Source organism: Pristiophorus japonicus, chromosome 20, assembly GCF_044704955.1.
Source record: "Pristiophorus japonicus isolate sPriJap1 chromosome 20, sPriJap1.hap1, whole genome shotgun sequence".
Taxonomy (NCBI): Eukaryota; Metazoa; Chordata; class Chondrichthyes; family Pristiophoridae; genus Pristiophorus; species Pristiophorus japonicus.
The window spans coordinates 6,768,325-6,792,234 of NC_091996.1; the positions used below are offsets into that span (position 1 = coordinate 6,768,325).

At 50.2% G+C, this 23,910-nt stretch overlaps 1 protein-coding gene across 3 annotated transcripts in view; it reads right to left on the reverse strand.

Moving 5' to 3' along the window:
* Nucleotides 1-1,115: 1,115 nt before the first annotated feature.
* fam78ab (family with sequence similarity 78 member Ab) overlaps nucleotides 1,116-23,910 on the reverse strand; it is a 49,015-nt gene continuing 26,220 nt past the window's right edge. For 2 of the 3 annotated variants that reach the window (XM_070863706.1, XM_070863707.1), the window contains one exon: nucleotides 1,116-3,931. In XM_070863706.1, coding sequence (XP_070719807.1) covers nucleotides 3,406-3,931 — 526 coding nt within the window. In that variant the 3' untranslated portion in view covers nucleotides 1,116-3,405. Of the gene's footprint in view, nucleotides 3,932-19,501; nucleotides 19,833-23,910 lie in introns of those variants that run through there. The other variant, XM_070863708.1, reaches the window with a different exon arrangement.

The window sequence follows — 23,910 nt, forward strand, 5'->3', positions numbered from 1 at the left end:
CCGTCTTCTCTCTCAGGTGGACATAAAAGATCCCATGGCACTATCTGAAGAAGAGCAGGAGAGTTATCCCCGGTGTCCTCGACCAATATTTATCCCTCAATCAACATAACAAAACCAGGTTATTTGGGTCATTATCACATTGCTGTTTGTGGGAGCTTGCTATGCGCAAATTGGCTGTCGCTTTTCCCATATTACAACAGTGACCACAGTCCAAAAGTACTACATTGGCTGTAACGCGCTTTGAGACATCCTGTGGTCCTGAAGAAAGGTGCTATAAATGCAAGTCTTTCTTTCTTTTAATCACTCAGCCATCGGTGGCCGTGCCTTCAGCCGCCTGGGCCCCAAGCTCTGGAACTCTCTCCCTAAACCTCTTTGCCACTCTACCTCTCTTTCCTCCTCTAAGAGGCTCCTTAAAACCGACCTCTTTGACCAACGTTTTGGCCACCTGCCCTAATATCCTCTTCAGCGGCTCAGTGTCAAATTGTGTTTGATAATCACTGCTGTGAAGCGCCTTGAGACGTTTTATTATGTTAATGGTGCTGTATAAATAAGAACATAAGAAATAGGAGCAGGAGTCGGCCATTTGGCCCCTCGAGCCTGCTCCGCCATTCGATAAGATCATGGCTGATCTGATCCTGGCCTCAACTCCACTTTCTTACCCGTTCCCCATAACCCTCGACTCCCCTGTAGTTCAAGAGTCTTGTCTATCTCGGCCTTGAATATATTCAACCACCCAGCCTCCATAGCTCTCTGGGGTAGAGAATTCCACAGACTCATGACCCTCTGAGAGAAGAAATTCCTCCTCATCTCCGTCTTAAATGGGCGGCCCCTTATTCTGAAACTGTGCCCCCTAGTTCTAGATTCCCCCACGAGGGGAAACATCCTCTCGGCATCGACCTTGTCAAGCCCCCTCAGAATCTTATACGTTTCAATAAATCACACCTCATTCTTCGAAACTCCAATGATTATAGGCCCAACCTGCTCAACATTCTCTCAGAAATGCAAGTTGCTATTGTGGAAAACCGTCTCGCTGGTTGTGCCGGGGTAGTTTCTCCATCTCCTCGCAGTAGCTGTAACCAAGCAGCTCCGAGAACAGCCGTGACCATTCAGTGAGAGTCCAGAGACTTGTATTTTTTGCACTTTTAAAAAATTTATTCTTTTCCAAGAACACTCTTTTTTTTTTAAATTCTGTCTCTTTGCAGCTTTCACAGCCGGCGATAAAAACAGACCCATTCCGGATTCAAGTGTCGGGTGCGAATGTCGCAATATATCACAGTAATGGCCACATCTCCAAGCTTTAAATCATTTGCAAAAAAAAGTCATTTGCAGCCACATAATTCAATAAATAACAAAGCAGGCTTGAAGACCGATCACCCTTAACACATCTTATCCACGATTGCTTGACAAGGGCGGGGAAAGGACGGGTACAGGGAACCGGGACTCGATGCGTTCAAATCATTCTCAACACCTCGGTCAGACTCAGGAGGAATTCCACCATCTTCCAAACAAACGCCCTGGGTATCTCGGCCACGACTGACCTATTGTCGTTTGTTGCCTTGTTTGGCCCTGTCACATCATCCCAGGCACATGTTGGCTGTAAGTTCCTCACTGAAGACCCTCTCCTCAGTGCAGTGTGTGAGGGGTGACCCCCGATAGAGGTCTTTAAGGTTCAATAGGGTAGACGAAAGAGATGTTTCCACATGCAGACGAGACCACAACTAGGGGCCATCAATACTGATAGTTACTGATAAACCCAGCAGGGAATTCAGGAGGAATTTGGGGGAATCTAGAACTAGTTTCGGAATAAGGGGTCGCCCATTTAAAATGGTAATGAGGAGCAATTTTTTTCTCTGAGGGGCGTGAATCTTTGGAATTCTCTGCCCCAGAGAGCTGTGGAGGCTGGGTCATTGAATATATTTAAGGTGGAGATAGACTGATTTTTGAATGATAAGGGAGTAAAGGGTTATGGGGAGCAAGTGGGGAAGTGGAGTCGTGGCCAAGATCAGAATAGCCATGATCTTATCGAATGGCGGAGCAGGCTCGAGGGGCCGAATGGCCGACTCCTGCTCCTATTTCGTATGTTTGTATGTTTACCCAGACAGTGGTGAGAATGTGGAACTCGCTACCACACAGAGTGGTTGCGGCACGTAGTATTGATGCATTTAAGAGGAAGTTAGATAAGCACATGAGGGAGAAAGGAATAGGAGGATATGCTGATGGGGTGAGATGAAGAGGTGGTGGGAGGCAGCTGGTGTGGAGCATAAACACTGGCACGGAGCAGTTGGGCTGTATGGCCTGTTTCTGCGCTGTAAATTCTGTGTAATTCTGTGATCGGAACAGAGGTGTGGAGAGGGGAAGGGACATGGACACACATATACACGTACAGGCGCACATACACACATATATCCCTGCGGCAAACATTATAGGAGAATTTACATTGTGTTCACTCTGCCTAGTGTGGGCAAGTGTAACCATCCAAGTCTTACCCAGAGACATTGACACTGGTCTTGGAAGAACCCCATAACCCTGTAAATCAGTGCCACTGAACTCAATCCCTCACGGCACCCACTGTAATGGGGACCGCTAGAGCTGCAACAGCCAATAATCGGAGTGAAAATGGAAAATACAGTATCAAAAATCTCAGTAATCCACCAGATGTACAGATAGGTGGGCCTCGGGAACCCAGATGGTGGAGAATTGAGGTTGACTTTGGTTGGCTTGAGTTGACCATTTATTTGAAGCCCAACCGATTCCGGACATAGTCACCTTTCATCAGAAGTCTTAAGTAATGATAGGTGGATTTTGGGCTTAGTTGATTAGGTTCCCCATTTTTGGGACCTCCCCACTTACAACAATGAAAACTATTCCGGCTTATGTACGAAAGAAAGACTCCAAAGGTTGGGAGCAGGCTGGTTTACAATCGCAGCTTGTAATGAGACAGCATCACTTTATATTCACCACAAAATACTTTTTTACCCTTTTCTCTTTTAAGGCAAACGTTTGCAATGAGATGCTTTCGCTAACTTAAGGCAGCATGGCTAGGAGATCGGTTTTTAAAAAAAAAAAAAATCGCAAAAAAAGTTGTTCGTGTGCAAGTGCATTCCAGTTTCGCCCGACATTCGATACAAGTTTATTTTGAGTTGTGCAGTGCTTTAACTGAGGACCGGAAGCGAAACCAAAAAGTCTTTAAGATGAGATGATTTCCCACAGTGCGATGGCCTTTAGCTCAGCAAACAAATCAGATTTCAGCACAGTGATGTTTCCCCCCCCCCCCACCGTTACGGTTCAAGGTAGAGCAGTTGTATTTCTTGCATGGTTTTAGTGCACGTGTGTTTTGGTTTTTTTTTTTTGGGCGCCGCTCACCCACCGTTGTGTTCCACGGGCGTCGGCGCACATTTGCAGCTGTCAGTTCTTCGGAGGGATGACCACCTGGGGCGTCCCGTCAGTCGGCCTCCACATCAGCACCTGGGCATCGTTGGCGTTGGGCTTCCTCAGCGCGTTGGGGGCGATGGCCTCGTTCTTGTTGAGGATCAGCGGGGGCTCCTGGTTGATGGGCTCCATCAGCACGGCGCGCTTGCCCAGCGCCTTGCGCGGGTCCACCATGATGTGAAGCTTCATTCTCCACTTGATGGTCTGCAGGACAATGATCTCGCCCGTCCGTTGATTGGTGGCCACCAGCCAGGTGGTGAAGCTTTGGTCCCTGGTGATGCTGGTGAGCTGGGGCATGTTGGACTTGCTGATAGGCACGGCCCAGGTCACGCTGGGGTAGAAGTTGTCGTTCATGCTGACGGTGAAGCGGACATCCCTTTTGGTGGGCCCCACTATGGTGTGGGTTTCGGTGGTGTTGCCATACCAGGGATAATTCACCCCATCAGAGTCACTTATTGCCCAAATATTTCCTTCGCGGAGATCTGGCAGTTCCCAACTGGACCTTGTTTTTTTGAAAAAAAGAAACCAGATTAAAATTACATCGCATACAAAATCCTTTCGTAAGAACGTAAGAACATAAGAATTAGGAGCAGGAGTAGGCCACTCAGCCCCTCGAGCCTTCTCCGCCATTCAATAATATCACGGCTGATCTTCTGCCTCAACTCCACTTTCCCGGCCGACCCCTATGTCCCTTGATTCCCTTAATATCCAAAAATCTATTGATCTCAGCCTTGAATATACCTAACGACTGAGCCTCCACAGCACTCTGGGGTAGAGAATTCCAAAGATTCACCACCCTCCGAGTGAAGAAATGCCTTCTCATCTCTGTCCTAAATGGCTGACCCCTTATCCTGAGAATGTGACCCCTGGTTCTAGACTCTCCAGCCAGGGGAAGCAACCTCTCAGCATCTACCCTGTCAACCCCCCTCAGAATCTTAAATGTTTCAATGAGATCACCTCTCATTCTTCTAAACTCTGAGTATAGGCCCAATCTACTCAATCTCTCCTCATCCCAGGGATCAGTCTAATGAACCTTCGTTACTGCCCCGAAGGTTTTTTTCTTCTCGATTGGTAAATACAAATCTTCTAATCTACCTGCCCATTTGCTTTGTTATATTAAAAAGTAATTAAACGGGAATATACACACCTCTGCCTTATCCAAGCCACTACCCCCACTTCCAACCATAGCTGCACTACCCCTGCCTCAAAGAACATCGTCTGATCCTAAACTCTCTTACTGTATTGTGTTTGAAGTCATCTTCAGTTACGGGGATAGACTGGAGAAGCTGGAGTTGTTCTCCTTAGAGCAGAGAAGACTGAGAAGAGATTTGATAGAGGTGTTCAAAACCATGAGGGGTCTGGACGGAGTAGATAGAGAGAAACTGTTCCCATTGGCGGAAGGGTTGAGAACCAGAGGACACAGATTTAAGGTGATTGGCAGAAGAACCAAAGGCGGATTGAGGAAAAACGTTTTTACGCAGCGAGTGGTTAGGATCTGGAATGCAACGTTCGAAAGGGTGATGGAGGCTTTCAAAAGGGAGTTGGATAAGTACCTGAAGGAAAAGGAATTTGCAGGGCTACAGGGACGGGGTGGGGGGAGTGGGACTAGCTGAGGTGCTCTTGGAGAGAGCCGGCACAGGCTCGACGGGCCGAATGGCCTCCTTCTGTGCTGTGACCATTCTAGGATTCCATGAAGTTGTGTCTGCTGGAAAACTGCAGAAGAGTCAGGGAGGGACAAAATGGAAGTATGCCCTTATATGGGCTGATTGGCTGAATGTGGATACTATCACGGGCACAGTGGCATCAGGAGTCTGTAAAGAACTGCCTTGAGGGGGAAGGGTAGAACAGGAGCAAAGAAGAAAGGGTTTCCACACATGGTTCCTGGAGTGGGACTTGAACCCACAACCTTCTGACCCAGAGGCGAGGGCTGCCCACTGAACCACTGCTAAGTGTACAGTTGGGAAGCAATGAGATATTCAAGGAGGTTTGAGAGAAAGGGCAGGTTAGAGCTGGACTAGCTGGGCGAACACAGGGAGTCAAAGGCAGGCTTTTTCAGAAGGGTGGCTTACGGTGATTTTGAAAGGGTGGAGAACAGTACCTGAAGGTAATAGATCTCCTTCTGATTGAGGTGTAGAATTCTGCACAGTGTTACAGATACCAAGAAAAGAGCCACTTCCCTAATTATCATCGATTCCATGGCAACTACCTCGACTCGGTATAAAGACCGCACAAAACAACATGAACTCTTTGGATGGTTAATCAATTTTGAACCCAGGCACATTAAAATATCACACTGATGTTTTGGCAGGTAGTAAGCGCAGTTTCTGCGGCAAAAGTGTATTATGGGGAACTGTACAACCAGGAGGAAACAACCTCTCAGTATCTGCCCTGTCAATCCCCCTCAGAATCTTGTATGTTTCAATGAGATCACCTCTCATTCAAATACTGGGCCTGCCTTTGGCATGCGGTGATGAATTGCCGTCTCTGGCCCTGACATGACTTTAGACCATCTCGGTCCATTTCGCAGAGGTCACCAGGGCACGACACATTACTCCCCCAACAACAGAACAACAACCTGTATTTATATAGCGCCTTTAACGTAGTGAAACGTCCCAAGGCGCTTCACGGGAGTATTACAAGATAAAATATTTGACACTGAACCGCAAAGGTAGAAATTAGTGCCGGTGACCAAAAGCTTGGTCAAAGAGGTAGGTTTTAAGGAGCGTCTTGAAGGAGGAGAGAGAGATAGAGAGGCAGGGAGGTTTAGGGAGGGAGTTCCAGAGCTTGGGACCCAGGCAACAGAAGGCACGGCCACCAATGGTTGAACGATTATAATCAGGGATGCTCAAGAGGGCAGAATTAGAGGAGCGCTGATATCTCGGGGGTGGGGGGGGCGGGGGCGGGGGATGGAGGAGATTACAGAGATAGGGAGGGGCGAGGCCATGGAGGGATTTGAAAATAAGGCTGAGAATTTTGAAATCGAGGCGTTGCTTCGGAAGCCAATGTAGGTCGGTTGAGCGCAGTGGGTGATGGGTGAGCGGGACTTGGCGCGAGTTAGGACATGGGACAGCCGAGTTTAGGATCACCTCTAGTTTACGTAGGGTAGAATGTGGGAGGCCGGCCAGGAGTGCGTTGGAATAGTAAAGTCCAGAGGTAACAAGTGTGAGACTAATTGGCACTGAGGCAAAGGGCAGCATTGCCCCTTTAAGAGGTTGCCCCAGTGCCACTCACGCAGACTCCACTTGAAGACGCCATACTCCCCGTAGAAATGCACCTTATCATCATCATCACAGGCAGTCCCTCGAAATCGAGGAAGACTTGCTTCCACTCTAAAAGTGAGTTCTCAGGTGACTGTACAGTCCAATACGGGAATTACAGTCTCTGTCACAGGTGGGACAGACAGTGGTTGAAGGAAAGGGTGGGTGGGGAGTCTGGTTTGCCGTACGCTCCTTCCGCTGCCTGCGCTTGCTTTCTGCATGCTCTCGGCGACGAGACTTGAGGTGCTCAGCGCCCTCCCGGATGCTCTTCCTCCACTTAGGGCGGTCTCTGGTCAGGGACTCCCAGGTGTCGGTGGGGATGTTGCACTTTATCAAGAAGGCTTTGAGGGTGTCCTTGAAACGTTTCCTCTGCCCACCTGGGGTACGTTTGCCGTGTAGGAGTTCCGAGTAGAGCGCTTGCTTTGGGAGTCTCATGTCGGGCATGCGGACAATGTGGCCCGTCCAGCGGAGCTGGTCGAGTGTGGTCACGATGCTGGGGATGTTGGCCTGATCGAGGACGTTAACGTTGGACACTAGCGCCTTCTGCTTACAGCACCCACGCCATTGCCACCCTCACTTACCCTACAAGTTGCAGCTAACAGCTCTTGCAAGGTGACAACCGAACACCTCACAAGCAAGCTTCCCGCTAATATTTTTCTGGGGCGGTGCGAGGGCCCTTTAAACTTGCTGCGCGGCCCATTCAACTTCACCCGGTTATTTCCACTGTGGAGCCGGTGAGTGTCCTGCACGGGACCTCCAGACTGCCGCTCGGCCACACAGCTTAACGGGAACGTTGCTCATAAGACTCATTGACACGCTCATAAGAACATAAGAAATAGGAGCAGGAGTCGGCCATTTGGCCCCTTGAGCCTGCTCCGCCATTCAATGAGATCACGGCTGGTCTTCTACCTCAACTCCACCTACCTACCCCTGGTTCCATATCCTTTGATACCCTGACCCAACAGAAATCTATTGATCCCAGTTTTGATATTTTCAGTTCTCTCCCCACAGCCTCGACAGCTTTTTGAGGGAGAGTTCCAGTTTTCCACGACCCTTTGTGTGAAGAAGGACTTCATGACATCACCCCTTGAACAGCCTGGCTCTAATTTGTCCAATGGCCCAATCACAGCCAAATATTTTACCCTTCTGTCATTTGTGATTTTACAAAGTTAACACCCTGACCCACAGCACCAGCATTTCTATAGCGCCTTTCACTACCTCAGGACGTCCCGAAGCGCTTTACAGCCAGTGAAGCACTTTTTGGAGTGTAGTCACTGTTGTAATGTGGGAAAAGCGGCAATCAATTTGCGCACAGCAAGCTCTCACAAACAGCGATGTGATAATGACCAGATAATCTGTTTTTTAGTGATGTTGGTTGAGGGATAAATATTGGCCTGGACTCCACATTTAAAAAGTACTTGGATGTGCACTTGAAGTGCCGTAACCGACAGGGCTACGGACCAAGAACTGGAAAGTGGGATTTGGCTGGGTAGCTGTTTGTCGGCCGGCGCGTACACGATGGGCCGAAATGGCCTCCTTCCATGCTGTAAATTTCTGTGATTCTGTGATTAGGTGAGGGGTTGCATGTGACGGTTTGAGGACCAGGTCCACGTTCAGATACCCGAAGGTCGGAGAGTGGATGAAGATTGCGAGCCGCACTTTGATGGAGCTGGGCGGGAGCTGAGACCACGCAGAGGAATTGGAGGCAACGGTCTGAGAAGAACCTCCAGGTGCCTGGCTTCAAACCCAGCCCACACTGGGGAAATGAGGACTAAGGACCATGGGTGAGATTTATATGGGACGTCATGAGTGCCGTTGCTTGGAGCGAGCGATCTCATTCAGTTCGTAGCAAGTCAAGCGATAGTGGTGCTGGACTGGAGCGGTGGGTAATGTTGCAATTACAGGTTCCAAGGAGTTATCTTGTATTTTTATCAACTCTCTGGGATCTCTGCGCTCCTCCAATTCTGACCTCTTGCACATCCCCCACTTCCTTCGCTCCACCATTGGCGGCCGTGCTGTAAAAGATGCAGCTTTCCTTATTTTTGAAAATGTATCTGCAAGTTATTCACGTAGACCCAAGTCCCTGCTGTTAGTTCTTTTAAAAAAAAAATGTTCGTGCAGTGTTGAACTCGCCAAGGCTTCTTCGGTAGCACTCCCAAAACCCACGACCTCCACCAGCTGGAGGGACAAGGGCAGCAGGTCCATGGGAACACCACCACCTGCAAGCTCCCCTCCCAGTCACGCACCATCCTGACTTGGAAATATATCGGCCGTTCCTTCATCGTCGCGGGGTCACAATCCTGGAACTCCCTCCCTAACAGCACTGTGGGAGCACCTTCACCACACGGACTGCAGCGGTTCAAGAAGGCGGCTCACCACCACCACCTTCTCCGGGGGCAACAAATGATGGGCAATAAATGCCGGCCTTGCCAACGATGCCCACATCCCGCGAGCACATTTTTAAAAAAAGAAATGAATTGCCATTTATAATACTGCTGTATTAGGAGCACTCGAACATTATCGTAGCAGTGTCAGCCGTGGCTCAGTGGGCAGCACTCTCTCTCGCCTCTGAGACAGAAGGTTGTGGGTTCAAGTCCCACTCCAGGGACTGGAGCACATAAATCTCGGCTGACGCTCCCAGTGCAGTGCTGAGGGAGCGCCGCACTGTCGGAGGTGCCGTCTTTCAGATGAGACGTTAAACCGAGGCTCTCTCGGGTGGATGTAAAAGATCCCACTATTTTGAAGAAGAGCAGGGGAGTCATCCCTGGTGTCCGGGCCAATATTTATCCCTCAATCAAAAACAGATTATCTGGTCATTATCACATTGCTGGGTGTGGGAGCTTGCTGTGCGCAAATTGGCTGCCGCGTTTCCCACATTACAACAGTGAATACACTCCAAAAGTACTTCATTGGCTGTAATGCACTTTGAGATGCCCGGTAATTGCTATATAAATGCAAGTTACTTCTTTCTTTACACAATGATACAGCACAGAATAAGGCCGTTTGGCCCGTCGTGCCTGTGCCGGCTTTTTGACAGAGCGATCCGATTGGTCCCACTCCCCCACTCTTTCCCCACAGCTGTGGTGTTTTGCCTGCATTACCAAGGTAACTACACTTGAAAAGTATTTAATTGGTTCTGACGCATTTTGGATGCATATCTGAGAATTTAAGTTCTTTCTCTCCTTTTCTAATATTTGGCTTCTTGATTATAAAATATTTATGACATTTTGAAGAAAAGATTAAGTAAATACTGAAATACAAGTACTGTGGCTTCTCCTTCTAACAGAAAAATTTCCACCGTTTTTTATTTAAAAGAAGCTCTGTTATTTAAAAAATGAAACCAGCTATACTGAGTGATATTCTGAAGCACTGAGACTCCCAGGCTTGGCAAAGCTACAAAGGGAGTCTTTTAATGTGTTTACACTCTGACATGAGGAGACACACAGTGCTATGTCCTTACTACACAGTATAAATGCACACGAGGCCCATACTTGAGAGAAGGTCACTCTGTGACCAGTTACCTTTATTACCAAGACCTCAAGTGATGAAGGTGGGTGGAGCTTCCCCTTTTATACCTGAAAGTCCAGGTTAGGAGTGTCTCCCACAAGTTCACCCCTTGTGGTCAATGTTCTCAAGGTGTACAACTTAGGTCAGCTTATACATGGGTTACAATGATAGTTGAATACATGACACACAGCAGCTCCCTCCTGCTTTGTTAATTTTAGGGTCTTAGTGTCTCAGGTTTTATTGGTCTAGCACTAAGAACCTCAACGCCTTTTAAGCATCAACCCAAAATGTTAACTGGGGTCCTCCACCAACCTTTGGGAAGGTTGATTACCGCACAGATATCTGAGAGTTAACATGAATACACTAGAAGGTCCTTCATCAGGGAATACATTCTGGTTCCACAAACCGTCAGGAGATGAGCTCTGCATTTGTCGGCCGAATCCTGTCCCAACCATTCCAGAGTGACAAAACTTTGCTGTAGTCTCTCAATAAAGTCGTCCCAATCAGCACCTCTCCTCTGTGTTGCTAGTGGCCATGCTCGCGTGGTTTAAATCCCAGTTTCTCGTCGCCAATGATGTGTCCTTACTATACAGTATAAATGCACACAAGCCCATACTCCTTGGAACCTATAATTGGGGGATGATAATGTCCCAGTGCTGTTTTATATTAGTGGATGATGGTCTAAGAAACAAAGAACTCCCCTGCTCTTCTTCGAAATAATGCCGTGAGATCTTTTACATCCACCTGAGAGGGTAGATGGGGCCTTGGTTTAATGTTTCTTCAGAAAGACAGCAACTCCGACAGTGCGGCGCTCCCTCAGTTCTGTCCCTCCGACAGTGCGGCGCTCCTTCAGTACTGTCCCTCCGACAGTGCGGCGCTCCCTCAATACTGTCCCTCCGACAGTGCAGCACTCCCTCAGTACTGTCCCTCTGACAGTGCGGCGCTCCCTCAGTACTGTCCCTCCGACAGTGCAGCGCTCCCTCAGCACTGCCCCTTCGACAATGCAGTGCTCCCTCAGTACTGCCCCTCCGACAGTGCAGCGCTCCCTCAGTACTGCCCCTCCAACAGTGCAGCGCTCCCTCAGCACTGCCCCTCCGACATTGCAGCGCTCCCTCAGTACTGCCCCTCCGACAGTGTGGCGCTCCCTCAGTACTGCCCCTCTGACAGTGCAGCGCTCCCTCAGTACTGCCCCTCCGACAGTGCAGCGCTCCCTCAGCACTGCCCCTTCGACAATGCAGTGCTCCCTCAGTACTGCCCCTCCGACAGTGCAGCGCTCCCTCAGTACTGTCCCTCCAACAGTGCAGCGCTCCCTCAGCACTGCCCCTCCGACATTGCGGCGCTCCCTCAGTACTGCCCCTCCGACAGTGCGGCGCTCCCTCAGTACTGCCCCTCTGACAGTGCAGCGCTCCCTCAGCACTGCCCCTCCGACAGTGCAGCGCTCCCTCAGCACTGCCCCTTCGACAGTGCAGTGCTCCCTCAGCACTGCCCCTCCGACAGTGCAGCGCTCCCTCAGCACTGCCCCTCCGACAGTGCGGCGCTCCCTCAGTACTGCCCCTCCGACAGTGCAGCGCTCCCTCAGCACTGCCCCTTCGACAATGCAGTGCTCCCTCAGTACTGCCCCTCCGACAGTGCAGCGCTCCCTCAGTACTGTCCCTCTAACAGTGCAGCGCTCCCTCAGCACTGCCCCTTCGACAGTGCAGCGCTCCCTCAGTACTGTCCCTCCAACAGTGCAGCGCTCCCTCAGCACTGCCCCTCCGACATTGCGGCGCTCCCTCAGCACTGCCCCTCCGACAGTGCAGCGCTCCCTCAGTACTGCACTGGACGTAAAATTCAGGGGAACACAAAAGATCTCACGACAATTATTTCGAAGAGCAGCAGGAGAGTTCTCCCCAGTGTCCTAGGTATCACTAAACAGATTACCTTGTCATTTATCTCATCACTGTTTGTGGGAGCTTGCTGTGCGCAAATTAGCTGCTGCCTTTCCTAAATTACAACAGTGACTACACTTCAAAAAGTACTTAACTGGCTGTAAAGCGTTTTTGGACGTCCGATGGTCCTGAAAGGTGCTATATGAATGCAAATTCTTTCTTTTAATGGAGGGGAGGTAAGGGGGAGTGGAGCCTCTGAATAGCCGAAGATTGAAATTAGGAACATTTGTAGATGTGGAAGAGAAGATTTCTTTTTGGTATTTTCCACAGAGGCCTCGACATGTCCCTCTCTGGTGCCATGTATCTAAATCGATGATGGGCTCTTTCAGTGAGTCACACACTCTCATCCCCCAGGGTCTCTCCGGCCCTGACAGACTGTCGCTGGACCCCAGCAGTGATCCAGAGCCAGATGTTCCTGAACAGCTGTGTCTAGGTGCTGGATCATGTAATACAGCTCCCTGAGGAATGGAGTGGGCAGTTCGTGGGACTGCTCCTGGGCACGGCCAAGGTGGCCATTAACCAGTCCAGGCAGCAGGGGGTCGTTCAGCCCGCCTGCCTGCCTCTCTTCCGCGGTTACGTTCGCGCCAGGGTGTCCCTGAAGATGGAGCAGGCGGTGTCCACCGGTACGCTCGCGGCCTTCCGCGAGAGGTGGGCGCCGGAGGGACTGGAGTGCATCGTCACCCCCGGCAACCAAATTTTTAATTTAATTGGAGTATTTTTTTTGTTCCAAAGTTTAATTTGTTAATTTGTCGGTTTGAGAGCCCCTTTAATAAGGGGGCACTTGATTTATAGTTTTGCACTAAAATAGTTATAATAGAGCTTGCCGCCCCCCCCCCCCCCTTAGTGGACTACCGAGGGACTGCAACTACTGATGTAAATAATAAAGGATCATGTGGCAAGGTCACATGATGACAGTTTCTGATGAGAGCCATCTTGTATGTACAGGTTGAACCTCTCTTATCCGGCATTCTTTGGTCCGGCAACCTCCCTTGTCCAGCATCATTCCCGATCCCGGGGGCGCATGCGCAGAACACGGCAGGGTCATTGTCAGCAGTACCCGGTGAGGTCAGCTGGCACACTGCAAGAATGTTATATGGGGCCGGCTGCACCTCCTCTCCCTGCCGCCTCCCGGTGCTCTCTCTGAGGCCGGATCCATCGGTCGCGGATCATCAAAACGGGGAGGATAAGGCACTCCCCCCGAGCAGGGCCCTGCCTCTGGCCCTGTATTGGTCACTGTAGCCCCGGCCTCCTTTTCCGCACGCGGCTCGCTTCGAGGCCGGCATGCTGGGGCCGGCCGCTTCTCCTCTCCCCATCGCCTCCGAGACGCCGAAGCCGGGCCCGAAATGCTGACCTCTTGACGTCCGGCAAATCCTCTTGTCTGGCACAGGCCAGGTCCCCGAGGCTGCCGGATAGGAGCGGTCCAACCTGTAGTGAGCTTCTTGGTGACGTTGGAACAATATATCACGCATCGCATCTGCAATGGCCGCCTCCAGATGCACGCGAGCTACAGCGGGTCCTCCTCTCTGCCATCCGCTGGGTGATCTGCTGGAACTAACCTTCCCTTTCTGCTCACGGCGCAGTCTCCTCGGCACGCCTCCATTCAGCCCACCCACGGGCCTGACCCCGAGCTTCCGGTGGCCCGGTGTAATGTCTGCACCGGTGAGCATGCTCGCAGGTTTGTAAAGCTCTTGCATTGAGAGTGGCTTAGCCAGTCATGTGATGTTCACAAGCCTCAATAAAACCCCGGCCAGTTGGGTCTAGGTCATCCACGATGAGGTATGCAGTTGTGAGCCTGGTGGATGAACAAGTAATGTGTAGTGTAATTGTTGACCCTTTTTGCTAATAAACCAACTAGTTCTTAATAGCAATGTGTTGCTATGAATTCTTAAGCAAAGAACCCACGAAGCAAATACATGAGCCCATGAGCAGCGCGAGTCCGGGGTCGGCGAGAGGCCTATAAAGGCCAGCGGGAGTTGAGCAGTTCGAGCAGTCAGTCGAGGAGGCGGGAGCTCAAAGCAGCGCGAGTCCGGGGTCGGCGAGAGGCCTATAAAGGCCAGCGGGAGTCGAGCAGTTCGAGCAGTCAGTCGAGGAGGCGGGAGCTCGGAGCAGCGCGAGTCCGGGGTCGGCGAGAGGCCTATAAAGGCCAGCGGGAGTCGGGCAGTTCGAGCAGTCAGTCGAGGAGGCGGGAGCTCGGAGCAGCGCGAGTCCGGGGTCGGCGAGAGGCCTATAAAGGCCAGCGGGAGTTGAGCAGTTCGAGCAGTCAGTCGAGGATGCGGGAGCTCGGAGCAGCCCGAGTCCGGGGTCGGCGAGTGGCCTATAAAGGCCAGCGGGAGTCAGGCAGTTCGAGCAGTCAGTCGAGGAGGCGGGAGCTCGGAGCAGCGCGAGTCCGGGGTCAGCGAGAGGCGTACCGGTGCAGCTACAGGGAGAAGGCAAAGAAAGAAACAAAGGTGATGTCACAGCCTAGGGGGTAAGTCATTGGCTGGTGATTGGTGAGTAGTTTTTCTTTTTCTTCTTGTATTAGTCAGTAACTTTTAACATTGTTGTTGCCAATTTAAGTGTATCTAAGGGTTAAGTCATGGCAGGAGAGCTCGGTCGGGTGTTATGCTCCTCCTGTACCATGTGGGAACTCGGGGACACTTCCGGTGTCCCTGACGACTACGTGTGCGGGAAGTGTATCCGCCTCCAGCTCCTGACGGACCGCGTTGCGGAGTTGGAGCTGAGGGTGGATTCACTCTGGAGCATCCACGATGCTGAGAATGACGTGAGTATCACGTGTAGTGAGTTGGTCTTACCGCAGGGAAAGGGTCCACAGCCAGCTAGGGAATGGAAGACCAGCAGGAAGAGTAGTGCAAGGAAGGTAGTGCAGGGGTCCCCTGTGGTCATCCCCCTGCAAAACAGATACACTGTTTTGAGTACTGTTGAGGGGGATGACTCATCAGGGGAGGGCAGCAGCAGCCAAGTTCATGGCACCGTGGCTGGCTCTGCTGCACAGGAGGGCAAGAAAAAGAGTGGGACAGCAATAGTGATAGGGGATTCAATTGTAAGGGGAATAGATAGGCGTTTCTGCGGCTGCAACCGAGACTCCAGGATGGTATGTTGCCTCCCTGGTGCAAGGGTCAAGGATGTCTCGGAGCGGGTGCAGGACATTCTGAAATGGGAGGGAGAACAGCCAGTTGTCGTGGTGCACATTGGTACCAACGACATAGGTAAAAAAAGGGATGAGGTCCTACGAAACGAATTTAAGGAGCTAGGAGCTCAATTAAAAAGTAGGACCTCAAAAGTAGTAATCTCGGGATTGCTACCAGTGCCACGTGCTAGTCAGAGTAGGAATCGCAGGATAGCGCAGATGAATACGTGGCTTGAGCAGTGGTGCAGCAAGGAGGGATTCAAATTCCTGGGGCATTGGGACCGGTTCTGGGGGAGGTGGGACCAGTACAAACCAGACGGTCTGCACCTGGGCAGGACCGGAACCAATGTCCTAGGGGGAGTGTTTGCTAGTGCTGTTGGGGAGGATTTAAACTAATATGGCAGGGGGATGGGAACCAATGCAGGGAGACAGAGGGAAACAAAAAGGAGACAAAAGCAAAAGACAGAAAGGAGATGAGGAAAAGTGGAGGGCGGAGAAACCCAAGGCAAAGAACAAAAAGGGCCACTGTACAGCAAAATTCTAAAAGGACAAAGGGTGTTAAAAAAACAAGCCTGAAGGCTTTGTGTCTTAATGCAAGGAGTATCCGCAATAAGGTGGATGAAATAATTGTGCAAATAGATGTTAATAAATATGATGTGATTGGGATTACGGAGACGTGGCTCCAGGATGATCAGGGCTGGGAACTCAACATTCAGGGGTATTCAACATTCAGGAAGGATAGAATAAAAGGAAAAGGAGGTGGGGTAGCATTGTTGGTTAAAGAGGAGATTAATGCAATAGTTAGGAAAGACATTAGCTTGGATGATGTGGAATCTATATGGGTAGAGCTGCAGAACACCAAAGGGCAAAAAACGTTAGTAGGAGTTGTGTACAGACCTCCAAACAGTAATAGGGATGTTGGGGAGGGCATCAAACAGGAAATTAGGGGTGCATGCAATAAAGGTGTAGCAGTTATAATGGGTGACTTTAATATGCACATAGATTGGGCTAGCCAAACTGGAAGCAATACGGTGGAAGAGGATTTCCTGGAGTGCATAAGGGATGGTTTTCTAGACCAATATGTTGAGGAACCAACTAGGGGGCAGGCCATCTTAGACTGGGTGTTGTGTAATGAGAGAGGATTAATTAGCAATCTCATTGTGCGAGGCCCCTTGGGGAAGAGTGACCATAATATGGTGGAATTCTGCATTAGGATGGAGAATGAAACAGTAAATTCAGAGACCATGGTTCAGAACTTAAAGAAGGCTAACTTTGAAGGTATGAGGTGTGAATTGGCTAGGATAGATTGGCGAATGATACTTAGGGGGTTGACTGTGGATGGGCAATGGCAGACATTTAGAGACCGCATGGATGAATTACAACAATTGTACATTCCTTTCTGGCGTAAAAATAAAAAAGGGAAGGTGGCTCAACCGCTCAAGGGAAATCAGGGATAGTATTAAAGCCAAGGAAGTGGCATACAAATTGGCCAGAAATAGCAGCGAACCTGGGGACTGGGAGAAATTTAGAACTCAGCAGAGGAGGACAAAGGGTTTGATTAGGGCAGGGAAAATGGAGTACGAGAAGAAGCTTGCAGGGAACATTAAGGCGGATTGCAAAAGTTTCTATAGGTATGTAAAGAGAAAAAGGTTAGTAAAGACAAACGTAGGTCCCCTGCAGTCAGAATCAGGGGAAGTCATAACGGGGAACAAAGAAATGGCAGACCAATTGAACAAGTACTTTGGTTCGGTATTCACTAAGGAGGATACAAACAACCTTCCGGATATAAAAGGGGTCAGAGGGTCGAGTAAGGAGGGGGAACTGAGGGAAATCTCTATTAGTCGGGAAATTGTGTTGGGGAAATTGATGGGATTGAAGGCCGATAAATCCCCAGGGCCTGATGGACTGCATCCCAGAGTACTTTAGGAGGTGGCCTTGGAAATAGCGGATGCATTGACAGTCATTTTCCAACATTCCATTGACTCTGGATCAGTTCCTATGGAGTGGAGGGTAGCCAATGTAACCCCACTTTTTAAAAAAGGAGGGAGAGAGAAAACAGGGAATTATAGACCGGTCAGCCTGACCTCAGTAGTGGGTAAAAGGATGGAATCAATTATTAAGGATGTCATAGCAGTGCATCTGGAAAATGGTGACATGATAGGTCCAAGTCAGCATGGATTTGTGAAAGGGAAATCATGCTTGACAAATCTTCTGGAATTTTTTGAGGATGTTTCCAGTAAAGTGGACAAAGGAGAACCAGTTGATATGGTATATTTGGACTTTCAGAAGGCTTTCGACAAGGTCCCACACAAGAGATTAATGTGCAAAGTTAAAGCACATGGGATTGGGGGTAGTGTGCTGACGTGGATTGAGAACTGGTTGTCAGACAGGAAGCAAAGAGTAGGAGTAAACGGGTACTTTTCAGAATGGCAGGCAGTGACTAGTGGGGTGCCGCAAGGCTCTGTGCTGGGGCCCCAGCTGTTTATATTGTACATTAATGATTTAGACGAGGGGATTAAATGCAGTATCTCCAAATTTGCGGATGACACTAAGTTGGGTGGCAGTGTGAGCTGCGAGGAGGATGCTATTAGGCTGCAGAGTGACTTGGATAGGTTAGGTGAGTGGGCAAATGCATGGCAGATGAAGTATAATGTGGATAAATGTGAGGTTATCCACTTTGGTGGTAAAAACAGAGAGACAGACTATTATCTGAATGGTGACAGATTAGGAAAAGGGAAGGTGCAACGAGACCTGGGTGTCATGGTACATCAATCATTGAAGGTTGGCATGCAGGTACAACAGGCGGTTAAGAAAGCAAATGGCATGTTGGCCTTCATAGCGAGGGGATTTGAATACAGGGGCAGGGAGGTGTTGCTACAGTTGTACAGGGCCTTGGTGAGGCCACACCTGGAGTATTGTGTACAGTTTTGGTCTCCTAACTTGAGGAAGGACATTCTTGCTATTGAGGGAGTACAGCGAAGGTTCACCAGACTGATTCCCGGGATGGTGGGACTGACATATCAAGAAAGACTGGATCAACTGGGCTTGTATTCACTGGAGTTCAGAAGAATGAGAGGGGACCTCATAGAAACGTTTAAAATTCTGACGGGTTTAGACAGGTTAGATGCAGGAAGAATGTTCCCAATGTTGGGGAAGTCCAGAACCAGGGGTCACAGTCTGAGGATAAGGGGTAAGCCATTTAGGACCGAGATGAGGAGAAACTTCTTCACCCAGAGAGTGGTGAACCTGTGGAATTCTCTACCACAGAAAGTAGTTGAGGCCAATTCACTAAATATATTCAAAAGGGAGTTAGATGAAGTCCTTACTACTCGGGGGATCAAGGGGTATGGCGAGAAAGCAGGAATGGGGTACTGAAGTTGCATGTTCAGCCATGAACTCATTGAATGGCGGTGCAGGCTAGAAGGGCTGAATGGCCTACTCCTGCACCTATTTTCTATGTTTCTATGTTTCTACACCTGTCACTTTAATTCCCCGCTCTGCTCCCACTCTGACCTCTCCGTCCTCGGCCTCCTACACTGTTCCAACGAAGCTCAACGCAAGCTCGAGGAACAGCGCCTCATCTTTCGTTTAGGCACTTTACAGCCTTCTGGACTCAACATCGAGTTCAACAATTTCAGGCTATAACCTCTGGCCCAAATATTACCACACGGCAGCTGTTGATGATTCTGCCCATTTACACCCGATCTGGACTGACTTTTTGTGTCTTGTCCCATTACCATCTCCTTCCACCTCACACCAGCATCCCTTTTGCCTCTCTAATCTCTCCTGCCTTCCACCCTATCACAGACCTTCCCTTTTGTTCTTTCCCTCCCCCCCCCCCCCGCCCCACCCCTTTCCCTGCCCCTACACTCACTTAAAAAACCTGTTACATCTCGAACTTTTTCCCGTTCTGACAAAGGCTCATCGACCCGAAACGGTAACTCTGTTTCTCGCTCCCTGACCTGCTGAGTATTTTCAGCATTTTCTGTTTTTATTCCCTTCTCTTGTTGTCCGCCTCCTTTCTGCGGACTGCTGAAGGGCTTGTCCTCGATAGCGAGCACCTTTAGCAGAAAGTAGTGCGCAAGCCAGTCAGAAACTCGACTGGATTTGATGCACCAGTGTGTCTTCTACACTGCATCACATGAAGTGCATCTGCTCTTTGTTATGACTGAGCAGGGCAACTTAAAATTGAAAGTCTAGTCAGTAATTAGTCATAAGCATACAGATTGCAATAAATCATGATGTTTACTTACTGTTAGCATCGAGTGTACAGGCAGTGCCTTTAAACGTTGGTGCCACTTAACTCCTTCGTCACTGGCAGTGAAACAAAGAACAAGCTTGCATTTCTATAGCACCTTTCAAGACGTCCCAAAGCACTTTACAGCCAATGAAGTACTTTTGGAGTGTAGTCACTGTTGTAATGTAGGAAACGCGGCAGCCAATTTGCGCACAGCAAGCTCCCATAAACAGTAATGTGATAATGACCAGATCATATGTTTTTTTTTGGTGATGTTGGTTGAGGGCTAAATATTGTCAAGAATTCCCCTGCTCTGCTTCGAAATACTGGCTGCGGGATATTTAGCATTCACCTGAGGGAGCAGACGGGGCCTCAGGTTAACATCTCATCCAAAAAACAGCATCTCCGACAGTGCGGCGCTCCCTCAGTACTGCCCCTCCGACAGTGCGGCGCTCCCTCAGTACTGCCCCTCCGACAGTGCGGCGTTCCCTCAGTACTGCCCCTCCGACAGTGCGGCGCTCCCTCAGTACTGCCCCTCCGACAGTGCGGCGCTCCCTCAGTACTGCCCCTCCGACAGTGCGGCGCTCCCTCAGTACTGCCCCTCCGACAGTGCGGCGCTCCCTCAGTACTGCCCCTCCGACAGTGCGGCGCTCCCTCAGTACTGCCCCTCCGACAGTGCGGCGCTCCCTCAGTACTGCCCCTCCGACAGTGCGGCGCTCCCTCAGTACTGCCCCTCCGACAGTGCGGCGCTCCCTCAGTACTGCCCCTCCGACAGTGCGGCGCTCCCTCAGTACTGCCCCTCCGACACTGCGGAGCTCCCTCAGTACTGCCCCTCCGACAGTGCGGCGTTCCCTCAGTACTGCCCCTCCGACAGTGCGGCGCTCCCTCAGTACTGCCCCTCCGACAGTGCGGCGCTCCCTCAGTACTGCCCCTCCGACAGTGCGGCGCTCCCTCAGTACTGCCCCTCCGACAGTGCGGCGCTCCCTCAGTACTGCCCCTCCGACAGTGCGGCGCTCCCTCAGTACTGCCCCTCCGACAGTGCGGTGTTCCCTCAGTACAGCCTCTCCGACAGCATGGGGCTCCCTCAGTACTGCCCCTCCAACAGCGTGGCGCTCCCTCTGCACTGCACTGGGGCATGTCGGCCTAGATTTTTGTGCTCAAGTCCCTGGAGTGGGACTTGAACCCACAACCTTCTGACTCAGAGGCGAGAGTGCTGCCCACTGAGCCACAGCTGACACCTGCTGCCAAGATCTGGTCCTAACCCCCCCTCCAAGTGATTAGTCTCTGGTCCGTTCTGTCCCTCGGGGTTGAGGTGTGGCTTGTGTTGGGTTATGGTCAGAAATGAGCTGCAATTCTAGCGGAAGAGGGCGAGAGTGCGGATGTGATGGGATTTCATGAAGTGGGTTACACTTTATAAATGGCAAGATGGGGATATGGTAGCATAGTGGTTATGTCACTGGACCAGTAGTCTAGAGGCCTGGACTAATGATCCAGGGCCATGAGTTCAAATCCCACCACGGCATCTGGGGAATTTAAATTCAGTGAATTAAATAAATCTGGAATTAAAAGGCTAGTGTCAGTAACTACCGGATTGTCGTAAAAACCCAACTGGTTCACTGATGTCCTTTAGGGAGGGAAATCTGCTGCCCTTACCTGGTCTGGCCTATATGTGACTCCAGACCCAGACCTACAGCAATGTAACTGCCCTCTGAAATGGCCTGACAAGCCTCATCGCCACCTTCACATGGGCAGTATTGAAATGTATCCTGGAATCTAATGTAAATCTGCTCCATGTAATACCCTTATTTGCACAGTACTGCGTGTAACATGATTTACGGATTGTACTAAACTGTACCTTGAAATGAAATGCACGCTAGTGCATTGTATGGAACTGCTGTCAGTGTCCAAACGAATTGTATGGAATTGCTGACCACAAGGAACTGAACTATTTTCCAATGTATTGTGAAAATTTTATATGAATAAAGTATATTTTTGGGGGGAAATAAATAAATAAATAAATGCTGGCCTTGTCAGTGACGCCGACATCCCAAGATAAGTTATATGTTAAAATAACATTTATCCCAATGCTCCGTCATTTTATTTAGTGATGCACGAGCGGTTTAAAAGGTCCAACATCTTCAGTCAATCTTGAGCCGAATGCAGCTTGTAGCACAGATGATTCGTGAGCCAAGCGTTACTTCGGCTGGCTGGATCTGCTCCCTCACTGTTCCCAAAACTAGAGGCCAGAAATAGATAGTCGCTACTGTCGGGAATTCGGGAGAAACTTCTTCACACAGAGAGTGGTGAGAATGTGGAACTCACTACCACAGGGAGGGGTTGATGCGAATCGTATCGATGCATTTAAGGGGAAGCTGGATAAACACACGAGGGAGAAAGGAATCGAAGGATATGCTGATGGGGTGAGATGAAGAGGGGTGGGAGGGCGCTGGTGTGGAGCATAAACACCGGCACGGAGCAGTTGGGCCCAATGGCCTGTTTCTGTGTTGTACACACTGTGTAATAATGTAGTCACTAAGTATTTAGCACTACGTTAAATTCTAGTTGGAAGATGCAAATTGACGTTGAACAGAGAGCTTTGCATCAAAGCTGGTATTCTCCGATCGGTGCCAATTTGGCAGAATACACTCGGCACCAAGATCAGCCCTTAGATCATCGGAAGTCGAGACCACGGGAACATTTTATTGTGAGCTCTTTAAAGAAGTTGATTAGAGAAAGCCCTTCACTCTCAGTGTTGCTGTACTGGCCAGGCCAGGTAGTTACATCCATCCGGTCACATGTGTGACATGCATTGCAACAAATACTACTTCAGTAACGTACGATAATATCATTAGGCAATGTGCCAGTGATGTTATCTCACATTGGAAAAGGGCGATAACAGTTATCTCTGCAGCACACGCAGAAGCTGATTGAACGCACATTGGTGCAGCTTCTGGTTAGAGTCACTCCCGAGGGTGAACCATTGCAGGTTAAGCAACGTCTCAATTTCAAAATTCTCAATCTTGTTTTCAAACCCCTCCGTGCCCTCGCCCCCTCCCTATCTCTGTAATCTCCTCCAGCCCCACAACCCCCCCCGAGATGTCTGCGCTCCTCTAATTCTGCCCTCTTCAGCATCCCTGATTATAATCGCTCAACCATCGGTGGCCGTGCCTTCTGTTGCCTGGGCCCCAAGCTCTGGAACTCCCTCCCTAAACCTCTCCGCCTCTCTACCTCTCTCTCCTCTCTCAAGACGCTCCTCAAAACCTCCCTCTTGGACCAAGCTTTTGGCCACCAGCGCTAATTTTTCTCGTGTGGCTCGGTGTCACATTTTTATTTCATTGCACTCCTGTGAAGCACCTTGGGACGTTTTACTACGTCAAAGATGCTACATAAATACAAGTTGTTGTTGTTAATAAACTGCCACTGGGCAGGTCAGGCAGCATCTGTGGAGAGAGAAACAGAGTTAACGTTTTGGGTCATCCCGAAACGTTAACTCTGTTTCTCTCTCCACAGATTCTGCCTGACCGGCTGAGATTTCCAGCATTTTCTGTTATTATTTCAGACTCTAGCTGCCGCAGCATTTTGCTTTTGTATTTGGCCATTTTATCTGGAGCTGGTTCGCCCGAGGCGAGCTGTGTAAACCCTACACATAACCGAGCTCTGGTTTTCAAACCTTGCCGAGCGGGACCGGTGTTCCCGTGAAGGGACGCGCGCGCAGGGTAATCGGCTGGGCCCCACACAGGCCCTTCGCCGGATGTCACATTGTAAATACTGCGCCTGCGCAGAAATCTCAAGGATCCGCGTGCTGGGAGACACAGGCCACGCAGAACAAAGCGCCGCTTAAAAAGCAATACCTTGCATTTATATAGCGCCTTTCATGACCACCAGACGCCCCTAAGCGCTAATGAAGTACTTTTTGGAATGTAGTCACTGCTGTAATGTGGGAAACACAGCAGCCAATGTGTGCACAGCAAGCTCCCACAAACAGCAATGTGATAGTGACCAGATAATCTGTTTTAGCAGTGTTGATTGAGAGATAAATATTGGCCCAGGATCCTCTTCCTCAGAATAGTGCTGTGGTCTTTCATGTCCACCTGAAAGGGCAGATGGTGCCTCAGTTTAGCGTCTCATCCGAAAGACGGCACCTCTGGAAAAAGTGGCGCCCCCTCAGTACTGCCCCTCCGACAGTGCGGCGCTCCCTCAGCACTGCCCCTCCGATAGTGCGGCGCTCCCTCAGTACTGCCCCTCCGACAGTGCGGCGCTCCCTCAGCACTGCCCCTCCGATAGTGCGGCGCTCCCTCAGTACTGCCCCTCCAACAGTGCGGCGCTCCCTCAGCACTGCCCCTCCGACAGTGCGGCGCTCCCTCAGCACTGCCCTTCCGACAGTGCGGCGCTCCCTCAGTACTGCCCCTCCGACAGTGCGGCGCT